Genomic DNA, 12011 nt, shown 5'->3' on the forward strand with positions numbered 1-12011 from the left:
TCAGCTTATTTTTAGCACTTTAAAACACACGACCAGATGGACAGGCGTGCAGAGCTGACGTGACAGTAGGTCCCAAGTCCTTTCTAGGACGAGCCTTGTCAGCTGTGGGGAGAGAAACACCCTGAGAGCCTCCGGGACCCGGAAACCCAGGGACGGACACGCGAGGGGGCTTTCCCAAGGGACCGCACGCCCTCCTACCCAGCCAGAGCCCGGATCGCCACCACCACACCAAGGGCCTCGGCACCATTCCCGCCGGCTGGGAAAGGACCCCACAGTCCGCAGCCACCAGGCTTCTGACCGACGAGGGAGACCTGCGGAGGGGGAGGGGTGGGAACCACCGTTAGCCCGAGTCTGGGCCCCCCAGAAAACCGCCACCGCATCGGGAGCGAAGGAAACAGGCTCCTAATAACCGGGGGCCAGACTGGCCCAGAAACGAGGGCCCCGCGCGCACCGAGGGGCCGGCCACGCATGCGCCCAGATGCTCTGCTCCGGCCTGCGCTCCGGGGACGCCGAGGGGGCACGTCACCGCGCAGGCGCCGACCGTCCTTCCTTGCGGGTGGACGGCGGGTGCCGAGCGAGGTCGATCGAAGCTGCTAGAAACTCCCGGGGAACCAGCAAGGGTCGCAGCACGGCGGCCTTTGCCGGACGCGAGTTTCAGAAAGACGGTGCGCGCCTTCGTCCCCGCTCTGGCCGGCGCGAGGAGACCCTGCTCGCGGCCCAGCAAAACCAGCGGGCGACGCGCAGCACAGGGTTCCACCGCCGAAACAGCCTAAGGTGCTCAAGCTCGGAAAGCGGCCCGCAAGACGACCCCCGGCCGCCGGGCCAGACGGCCTCCCAGACGCGCGGGAAGCTTCCACGCCCGCAGCAGCAGGAGGGGCGCACCGGGCTTGTCGACCGGCAACGGCACAGTAGTAACAGGACACCACGGCCGGGAACTGCCAGGAAGGAAGCTCCTGATGAATCTGACCACCTGAAGCTTAAATACATGCGTACCCAAACCCTAGCAGCTCTGCAAGACAGGCGGCACACGTGCGCGGGGGTGGGGAGGGGCCATCTGGGGTACGGCTTTGTAGACCCAGAGCAGGGCGAAGGCACGGGGCACCACGGCCCCCGCAGGAAGCACGGGCTCGGGTGGGCGCCAGTAATCCACAGAGACAGACGCCCCACGTGAGAAGCAAAGAGACCCTAGGTCCCACCAGGAGCCAGAGAAACTCAAAGTATCCGTATAATCCTTTTACCTTCCAGACGATTCGAAATTTAAAATATCGCTAGCAGCCAGAGCTGGTGGGGGTTCAGGGAAGCCTGAACATGCCCGGAACGAGCGATGGCTGGCTCTGCGTCCCCACCACTCTGCGCTCTGCCCTCCGTGCCCCTCACCTGGGCCCTTCCCTGTCTGCTGCCAGTCCCCCCACGTCCCCCTGTGTCTGGGTACCCTGCACGCAGCAGCCACATCCTCGGGGGCCGTCAGGGAAGACACGCCCAGGACAGCCCCCGGTGCACAGACGGACCGTTTCCTAAGGACGCCAGGGGGCCAGCTGTGTCACGATGCCTTCCATGGACACAACTCGGGGGCGGCAAGGTCTTCCATACCTGCAGGACCCTGAACGCCCAGAGATGCTCATTGCTTGGTTGTTTGTGATATTCAGGAAAGTAGAAACACCCCAGGGTCCCACGGCAGGAAAGGAAGGAAGCAGAGAACGTCACGTCTACACCAAGGAAGGCTGAAGGGCAGGGACTCAGCCCTGGCCACTGGTCAGAACCACCAGCCTTACAAGATACAGGTGCGGAGCTCCACCCCCAGCGGGAATTCCTGGGGGGCGGGGACCAGGCAGCCACAGTTTTAGGGGCGCCATGGAGTGGAGCTCCCAGCTGGGTCCGAGGGCTTCTCGTGTGAACCCAGCCAGCACATGCTACGGATCCAGCCGATGCTGGCAGCACCCACTAAGTAAGAAAGCAGGTTACGACCAAACCATGTATGGAACGCAATCCATTTCTGCATCAAAGGAAAAAAGTGTGTTTCTCCATGGCTGGAAGTGTGAGAACGTTCCTAGAGCAAAGCCGCAGAAGACGCTCACTGATACGTTCACTGCAGAGTCTCAGTGCTAACCCTATGCGTCTGGACTCTCCTATTTAGGATAATTTTAAGAAAAACAGGAAAGATGCACATGTATACATATTCATGCTTCTGTAATTAGGAATAAACAAAGGATTTATTTATTTCTTTATTTTTACATTTTAAGAAAGGTGACTTGAGAATCTGGTGGCCTCCCGCTCTGGCATGCTGTCCACCCACCCAACAGACCCAGGCCAGGTGTATGTGGCCTTCAAGGGCTCCCTTATTCCCAGTTCTTTCTCGGGGAGCAAACCTCACGGTAATTAGTCACCCCCCAACTAGGAAGCTAACGTCACTTGGGTTTGAGTGCTGATCATGACTATGGAGAAGGGCGGGAGCCCCAGCCTCATGCCACATGGGACACCGAGACCATGAGACATGAAGGGGCTCACACAGGAGTGTGGCTCCAGGGCAGGGCCGCCAAGGCAAGGCAGGTCCCCAGGCAGGCTCGGATCCACAGCTCCCAGAAGTCAGCGAGGGATGGGAGCAAAGGAGGCGTCAGGGAGAGCGGGGAAAGGTGCCCTGGTTCCAGCGTGAGACAGAGACGCAGAGACCGCACCACGCCCGGGCCCGGCCAAGCAAGCACGGGCTGTAGACCCCGGCGACTGACAGGGACGAGGACACTTGTCCATCACAAGCACACTTTTCAGCTGGGGTTTTCCTGGCGCTCTGTGAAACTGCCCTTCGTTTACCCTTTCTCTGCGCACCGAACTTGATATATTAATTGAGAGTTTTAATCCAAAAAATTCATCAGAAGGTCTTCCGTCGCCATAGCAACTGTGCAGTCCCAGTAAATGCTCCTCTCCGGCACCGGCACTAGCGCCGTGCTGTGGCCTCTTCAAGCCGGCTTGACAGTGACAGTAGCAGGAGAAATGTGACCCCTGGCTGGAGGGGCTGGGGGGGGTACTTCACACCGGGCCCAGAAAGGAGCTGCGGCTCTGGGAACGCCGCCTGCCTCCCTGACTCTCCCTCCTCCGCCCCAAACCCCATTCCTTTCCTCTGAATAAACCCACGGCCCTCCACAAGCCTGTGCCGGGATGCTTGAGCCGTAGCGCCCCGACATGACACGCACACGTGGGACAAAGCACCGTCTAGACCGACAACGCCCATGGCTGCTGAGCCCAATCTCACCACGCAAAGCCTGGAGGAGTCCCAACGGGGCGTTCAATTTGGGGATGTGGCCACAGTGCCAAGTGATGAGCGAGTAACTGATGGTCACGTGTGCCAGAGAGCGAGCACCTGTAGCCAGAGTCAGCCCCCACTCCCCCACGCCCGGAGCGGCTGCTGCCTCCGCCGTCCTACTCCAGGCCCATACAGGGGTGGGGGGGATGTGCTGAAGAATTCCCAAATCAGATTGTGAGCAGTATCAACAGAGTCTGTGCTCTTTTTGCCTTTTTAATCATCATTGAAATCTGAGCCATAAATACACCGTGAGCAAATAGAAAAATCCCACGTTAAAAAGCTGAAGGCAGCCGCGTGCGACATTGATTTCTCTATCTCCACGTTCTCTGCCTCGGAGAGCACAAGGCTAAGACATGGAAAGACTGGCCAGCTCTTGGCTGACGCCAGCAAGCGCTGAACTCAAATGCGTCTCTCAGACATTTTCTCATCACGCAGCCAGAGAAGCTAGACATCAGTCTGCTTCCCGATCAGTTCTTAATGCACCCTGGGCTTTCTTTACTCGGAATATTTATGTTCAAACAAAAATGCATAACATAGGAAACAGTCACAGCACTGAGTTCTGCTTCCCCAGAGCTCAGAACACAATGACAGGCAGACCCAGGACACCCTGGACTGACGTGCTGGGTCGCAGATGCCCCTCCCTACTGACCGTGGCCAGGCTGAGCAGCCCAGCACCCCCTGGGCAGCCCAAGGCAGCCTCTCCATTGCACCAATGACCCCCCAGGCATGGCCTGCACATTCACCACCACTGGCCTGCGGTCAGACTACTGTGATTTCCTATCAGGTTTAAATTATTCATCAGAATAAATAGCTTGGCCCCCTGTGTGGAGCTGTGGTCTAAAATTATAAAAGACCCATCATACCTTTGCAGGCTGCCTACAGATGAAAAATGCATATTTCAACTATTTTAAGAAAATGTCAAAAAAACATCAAATGTGTCATCCTTGTACCATTTAAATTATCTGCATGACATCTGTAGAAAAGAGCTGTATGTTTGCGTGTGAATATATGCCAGGGCCAGGGCCCCAGAGGCGGACCCTCCCTGCCGGTGGTTGCCACGTCCACCGTGGCCCGTCACTGTCTTCTGCAGGCGCCTGCCTCCTCCAGGCCACTCCAGAGATGCGGGTGGGTGGTCTGGGTCAGGCGCTCTCCCTGCCGGAGGACCGAGAGGAAGTTCTCAAAGGGAGTTCCCAAAGGGCAGGTCTCTGCACAAAAGCAAAGCCATCTCCACCGCACGTCTGAGCCCCTGCGGGGAACACGACGCACCGTTCCGCAGACCGAGAGCTCCCAGGGCGGGGGCCGGGCCACCTGTGGGCGCGCATCTCTCTTCAGAAGCGGGCACGCCGCGGAGCAGAGCAGACCGGCCGCGCGCGCCCCGACAGGAGCACGAACGCAGGCGGCCGCGGCGGGCAGCTCAGGCCGGACCACTCTGGCCACGGACCCTCACCCCGCAGGGCGGGCCGCCGCCTACTCCCACGCTGCGCCGCCGCCGGACACGGAGGACGCAGGCGGGAGCCCCGGCGCGCGTGGGCACCGCACGCACCGCCCGCGAGTTTCCTCGGAAACCGAGACGCCCCGGGACGCCCCCCCACCCCCACCCCGGCGGGTCGCGGCGTCCGGACGCGAGGAAATCCTGCGGCCGCGGCGCCCCTGCGAGAGCGCCGCGGGCCCCTGCGCTGTCCCCGGAGCGGCCCGGGGCCCCCGCCTGCGGCCGCACTCACCGTCCTCCTTGTCGTCAAACACCGGCCTCCGCGCCGCGGCCGCCGACATGGACGAGCCCATCCGCTTCTTCCACTTGCTCCACGGGAACAGGGGGCGCGGCTGCGCGCGGGCATCGCCCGCGTCCCGGGCCCGGGGCTGGCCGGCGGCGGGCGGCGGCGGGGCCGGGGTCGCGTCGGGTCCGGAGGGGCGCGCGCGGCTGGGGGGCGGCGAGCCGGGGGGCGCCGCCGCGCTGCTGCCCCTGCGCTCCGCGCCGCTCCTCATGGCCGGGCCTGGGTGCGCGCCGCGGCCGGAGCCGGGGACATGGCCCGCCCGCCGTGCGCGGAGCGGGAGCGGGAGCGGGAGCGGCTGGCAGCGCTCGCCGTGCTCCCCGGCCTCGGCGCTGGCCCGTCCTGGCTGCGGGGCCGGTGCCGCCGACTGCCCGCGCGCGGGGGTGGGGCCGGGGCGGGGCCGCGGGCGGAGTCGGGGCGGGGCCGAGCGCCGGGGGCGGAGTCGGGGCGGGGCCGAGCGCCGGGGATGGGGCGGGGCGGGGCGGGGCGGAGACCCGGCGGGAAGGCGCGGGGGTCCCACCGCCCACCTAGAGGGGCTGGTCCGCACCGACACTGGGGCGGCAGCACCGACTAGGAGGCGGAGACAAGAGCGAGGGAGGGAAGGGCTCGATTTCCTCGGGGCATCCTGGGGACCCCAAGGGATGGGAAGGGCGTTGGAGACTCAGGGCCCCCCTTGGGTCTCCCCGCGCCCGCGGCCTTCGCGAACAAAGCCGGATGCGGGGCGGCCTTCAACTTCATCCTGCGGCTCTGCGCTTCGCGAGGCCGCGCGCCGGGCCGGGAGAGGGGCGCGGGGAAACGGCCGCGCGGAGGCCAAGGCTGGGCTGGGGTCGGCGCGTGCCGGCGGGTAGTCTGGGCCGGACGCCCGGCGCGCCCTGCGGCTGCGCCCGGGGAGGGACGAGGCGGGGCGGGCCCTCCGCGGGGAGCCGGGCTGCGGGAGCGCGCACACTCACGCTCTCGTGAACCCGCGCTGCCGGGGTCTCCTTGGCTGGGTCCCTCGGGTCCTGCCCGTGAGGCCGCCGGACCCCGAGCCGGAACGGGAGCCCCTGGTCCGGGTACACGCCGCCGGCCCTCCCAGGAGCCGTGCGTCCGCGTTGACCAGAGTCCGCTGGCCCGGCCCGGGTCCGACAGGGGCCTCGGCGCGGGCCGCTGGATCCTCCACGGTCTTCGCGGCGTGTTTGCGGGGAGCGCGAGGGGCGGTTTGACCTCTGTGAGCCTCCCCCGCCCCTGCTCGCAAGGCCACGGGAAACCGCGGGAGCAAAGCGCTCAGCACAGCCGAGGTCCCAGGAGACGCCTTCCGCATGGCCCGGCTCCCTGCGCCTAGACCTCGTCACTGAAGAATCTCTTGTGGAAGCCTTAAATTCTGCCCCGCAGGCAGGCCCAGAGCCGGGCGTTGCTTCCTCCCGCCCCCGCCGCCCGGTGAAATCCTGGAAGGGCCTCCTGCTTCCCCGCGGCGACAGCGGATCCCTGTCCCTGAGGATCTCCCATGCCGCGGACCCCCCTTCCATGCACACCCTTCAGCCCCTCACAGCCCCTCTCCTGGCTGGAGCCCTCACCCCAGCTCACGGTATACTCAGTCCTGGTGGTCCCCACGACAGTTTCTTTTCATGGAAAGCTATGCTCACCCCACCTTCGAAATTCCGTGTGGCTCCTTGACTTGCTTGACCTAGGAGATGTGAGCAAAGGTGATCTTTTATTTCTGGGCCAGTGTCGGCCTGGCTAAGAGGGAGCCCGCGCCACTTGGGACCACCTGCTGACCAGCCTCAGACGTGCGAGGTAAGCCATCCGGAGGGGAGCAGTTACTTTGATGGGAGCAGAACCTAGGTTAGTGCCACTGACCATCTACCCACTGCCTGGCCCGACACTTGCTCATACCCTGTCTGGACACGAAAGCCTCCCAGATTGGGCTCAGCCTCCCGCCCGGGAGCTCCAGCCAGCAGCTCTGGTCCAGGGCTCCCCTGCACAGTTGCGATTTGCCAGTCGCGGATGCTGACAGAGAAGGTGCCCTGCAGGAATTCATCCTGTGGGAGCAAAAGCAGAAATGTGTTTGGGGGGGCAGTGAGGCGGGGGCTATGCTTGGAGCCTCTGTCACCCAGGGCTGCACATCAGAATTCCCCCAAACCCACAGCAGTCTCGCTCGGCTTGTCCAGTGCGGACTGACCACGCTTCATGTCCTCTCCTTCCCAGACCGTCTAGACGGGCAAAAACAAAATAAAAAGGTATAACCAACCCCCTTGCCCCTAGAGGAAACAAAAGACAAGATTTTATTTTTTTTAAAGATTTTTTTTTAAAGATTTTATTTTTTATTTATTCTCTTGACAGAGAGAGAGAGATCACAAGCAGGCAGAGAGGCAGGCAGAGAGAGAGGAGGAAGCAGGCTCCCCACCGAGCAGAGAGCCCGATGCAGGGCTCGATCCCAGGACCCTGGGATCATGACCTGAGCCGAAGGCAGAGGCTAACCCACTGAGCCACCCAGGCGCCCCAAAGATTTTATTTATTTGAGAGAGAGAGAGAGAATGAGCCATAGGGAGAGGCAAAGGGGGAGAGAGAGAAGCAGATTCCCTGCTGAGCAGGACCTAGAGACCATGACCTGAGCCAAAGTCAGATGTCCAACCAACCTCACCACCCAGGCCCTCTAAGACAAGACTTTAGAAAGAAAAAAAATATTAATGGGTTCAGAAAGCGGTTGGAAAATTTACAGGGGCCATTGGAGAGCCTGAGGGCTTGTAGGTAACAGGGAGCACAAGGGGCAGGGCCACTGAGGGGCGGGGGCGGGCGGTGAGAGGAGCAGAGGAGCCACAGGGTGACCTCCAGCAGTGGGCAGCTGGGCATGGACAGTCCTTCTCCAGAAGTGACCACGACTCTTGTCTCACAGGCACCAGGCTTAACACAAGACAGCGAGGGGACCAGCAGATATGAGTGGGGACATCTGCACACTGAACTAGGAGTCCCAAATGCCCAACTAGGCACTCGCCCCAGGGTCAAGACACGGGAAGAATCCCCTCAGAGACACTGAGCGCCTCTCGGGAGACCCCTGTGCCCCAGGGTGGTGGGTCCCTCACCGGCCCCAGCAGAAACGAGCAGGAACCAGCTCTTACCAGGGGCCCGTAGCTGGCCTCGGGGCTCAGGCCACGGCTCTGTCCGGGAGACCCCCTGTGCCTGGCCATGGCGCAGGGTCCCAGGAAGGCCAAGGATCGGATATGCAAGCTGGAGCAGGTGCACAGAGGGGACAGGAGAGAGGGGACAGGAGACAGAAAGCTTAGGCGCTGCCTCACCTGCGGGCAGACCAGATGGCTGCAGCCACAAAGGTGACGGTGGAGTTCAGGGGAGGCTGGAACGGGGGCCACCTGTGAGTGGAAAGGGGGCAGTGAGGCCAACAGAGTGTCCCTGGGCACCACTGCTGCTAACACTGGTCAGGAACAGAGGCTAGCTTAGGGCTAGCTGTCCCGTCCCGGTGACGGGGTACCGCCAAGGACTCAGTACCAGATAAACACGCCTACCACATCAAGCATGCAGGAGCGCACCCGGGATCGTGGGTGGCGAATGATAACAGGGCCACTTCATGGGGTGGCTGGGCAGGGTTCTGAGAGTTGAGCACATACCAGCAGCCCTCTGAAGGCCTGTGGCCCGGAGCCGAGGACGCTGGCCCCGAGGCGGGAACAAGCCGGTGTGCAAGCAAAGGAGGGGCCCGGGTCACTGGGGGACAGTGAGTGCCCCTAAGACAGGGAACGCAGAACAGCTGGGGCTCAATTTTGTATTCGAGAATCAGTCTCTGAAGCCCAAGCACAAGTGTGCCTTGGTCTCTAATTTGTCCAAAAAAGCACTGAGTCGAGCGGTCACATAACTGGGACCCAGCACTGCCTCCAGTTCTCAGGCAGGTTTCGTCTGAGGTCACCGTTGTGACATTGACACTTGGCTGCATCTTCGGGAACAGCCCTTTGATCAAACTCCGCTCAGACTGCCTGACTCGCCTGTGCGGTTTCCGGCTGGGGGGCCGCGATACCGGAGAGGCCCCGGGGAAACGGGCGGCAGAAGCTCCACGGGATTCCAGTCCTGGCGCTCACCCATGTGCAGGGCCCACAGCGAGCCTCCTCCCTGGCAGGAAGTGGAAACCAGGGGCCATCAGCCCTGGAGCTGCCGGGGGAGGAAGGCAGGGCCTTGGGAATTGGAGTGCTGGGACCACTGGCTGCTGGTGACAGGGCTGGTTCTGGAGGTCCTGAGGCTCCGGAAGACTCCGGAGAATAATGAGACGGAGGAGGAGCCGCACCACGTCCCAGACAGGCCCCTCCACTGCGGTGCTAGGTCCTAAGCAGAGGCAGTTCAGTCAAGATTTCTTCCACTTTATAACCAGGTTCGCTTTTCCTCTGGTTTGCATAGCACGTTCCTGGTTTTCATCCCAGACCTCGCCGTCTCACCCCCTTTAACCCACACACGTCCGCCCACACCGTGGTCGTGGTGAAGTGTGTGTCCCCTAAGATAACAGCCCTTACTTCCTTCTGAGCTCCCCCCAGCCGACCTCAAGGAGCCATATTTCCACTGTCTGTCCACGCATTCCAGCTGGTTGCTGAGACCCACCAGATCATGCAGGGGGACCTGCTTGGTTTAAACTCAGCTGATGGCAGATGCCGGCCACCTCTCCGTAGCACAGGTTACCACACATCTTCACAGTAGCCCCTGGCTTAGCACTCGGTTAAATAGCTCCAAGCCTAGTTGACACCTAAAATGAACCATGACAACTGTGTTAGAGTGCAGTGGGAGGAAGAGGGACAGTGAGAGTCAGATGGGGACATCTGGGCAGACATAGCTGAGGTGGAGGACATTGAACCCCGAAATGTCCCGGAGCCTCCCTTACTGGCAGGAGCAACCCTTCCTTCCCTCCCCCTGTGCACAGAAGCTACTGGGTGGTTGCACCTGAGACAGGTATGTCTCAAGCTGACACCAACTGTTTTCAAGCACCCCCCTTCACACCGCCCATTGCCCAAAGGCCCCTAAAAGTCAGACAGTCAGACCGTCAGGAGACCCTGGAGCACCGATGGACAAATACAAAGACTGCTCCTGGGAGACAGACCCTTCTGCAGAGAGAGAGAAAAGCTCCCCGCTCTGCAGCCAGGAGCAGCCGTCAGAGCTGAGTCTAGAGGCGCGGGCCCAGGGAATAGGAAGGCAGGCTCCGGAGGGCCAAACCCACTGACCTGGCTGCACCGACCGGGGTTTGACGCGCGGGTCTGAGCACCTGGAGGCAGCTTTGATAGCCACCAAGGCTGGGTGAGGGCGGCAGGACTTCTGCAGGTCCTCCGCAGTCAGCATATGCAGGGACAACAGCTGTGGCCCCCCGAGGGCTCTGAGAATGGAGACTCTCAGGCCCCACCCAAACCTGCTGTGTCAGAGTATTCACTTTAAAAATCTGCATTTTAAGTGTGAATGTCTTCACATTAAAGTTTGAGAAGCATGGCCTAAAGAAGGAGGCTAACAGCTCAGAAGAATGGCCGGTACAGTGGACTGACCTCAACTCGCCGCCCCCACCCCCACCATGAGGACTCCCGCCCACTCCCTCCCTTCCCTAATGTTGTGGCGAGATGTTCCCCAGCCCCCAGGGAGCTCCATGCATCTGTCCTCTGGGGACTGGAGATGGCTGTGGGGTGCTGCAGTGGACTGGAGTTCCCGGGTTTCAGCAGCAACAGTGAGAACAGGGGTGGGGTCAGCTGCTAGTTCCAGTGGCGAGACCACCATGATCACCCCAGGACAGAGATGCAATCAGGTATCTGACCCACACGGATTGACAGCAACACTCTTGGTTGACCACAGAGTCCTTAGAAATGGGCTTGACACTGCAGGTGGACATTCTTGGTCTGCTGGAGGAAAAGGATATTAGGAGAATTCACAGGGAGAGATGGACATGATGGGTAAGGACACGGGTAATCTCATGGGGTAGGTGAGAAATGGAAAAGTCTAGAACTAAAAGATACTATATCTGAGATTTAAATTGTTTTCAACAGCCATAATATTCTACTGGAAAAATTAAAAGAATCAGTAAACATGTAACATGTAGACATGTCAATAGAAATTTCAATAATGCATGTGGAAAAACTGGAATAAGATGGGTCCTTGTAAAGTGGAAAACGGCAGCCAGCTTCCCAGCCAGAGACAATGGGGCAGCATCTTAACTTTGCTGAGAGGAAGAAACTCCAACATAGAATTCTGTATCAAAGGAGAATATTCTTCAAAAATAAAGGCTAAAAAAGACATTTTGAGAGAAATCACAGAAAGAATTTGTCACCAGCAGGAGAGCACGGTAAGAAATGAAAAAGGAGGTTGTTCAAGACAAACAAAATCCTACCACTTGGAAACTTTATCTTTAAAATTGATTGGTGCAGCCACAATGGAAAACACTATGGAGGTTCCTCAAAAAATGAAAAGTAGAGCTAGCGTATGAGCCATGCATTCTGCTTCTGGGTATTTAAAGAAAAGGAAAACACCAGTTCCAAGAGATACGTGCGCCCCGTGTCCACTGCAGCATTATCCGGAGCCCCCAAGGCGTGGAAGCCGCCCAAGTGGCCATGACGGACGAATGGATAAAGGTGTGGGGTGTGTATACACAACAGAATAGTATTCAGCCCTCAAAAAAGAAAAAAACAGGCCATTTGCGACAACATGGGTGGACCTAGAGAGCATTAAGAGAGCAAGTCAGTAAGAGAAAGATTATGATTTCACTATGATTTCACTCACTTGTCGAATCTAAAAAACAAACAAGTGAACCAACAAAACAGAAGCACATGGATACAGGAAACAGACTTGGTGACCAGAAGGCAGGGGGATTAAGAAGTACAAATTTCCAGTTATAGAACAAATAGGTCATGGGATGTAACGTACAACATAGCAAATGTACTCAGTAATACTGTGATAACTTTGTGAGAGGACAGAGTAAGTAGACCCATCATGGGGATCATTTCATC

The 12011-nt window shown here is 59.7% G+C and overlaps 1 protein-coding gene across 1 annotated transcript in view; it reads right to left on the reverse strand.

Moving 5' to 3' along the window:
* The window catches only part of STK32C (serine/threonine kinase 32C), a 69775-nt gene extending 64384 nt beyond the window's left edge, over nucleotides 1-5391 (reverse strand). The window contains exon 1 of the mRNA XM_047703131.1: nucleotides 5017-5391. Coding sequence (XP_047559087.1) covers nucleotides 5017-5278 — 262 coding nt within the window. The 5' untranslated portion in view covers nucleotides 5279-5391. The remainder of the gene's footprint in view (nucleotides 1-5016) is intronic.
* Between the last annotated feature and the right edge of the window lie 6620 nt (nucleotides 5392-12011).

Source organism: Lutra lutra, chromosome 14 (genome assembly GCF_902655055.1).
Source record: "Lutra lutra chromosome 14, mLutLut1.2, whole genome shotgun sequence".
Taxonomy (NCBI): domain Eukaryota; kingdom Metazoa; phylum Chordata; class Mammalia; order Carnivora; family Mustelidae; genus Lutra; species Lutra lutra.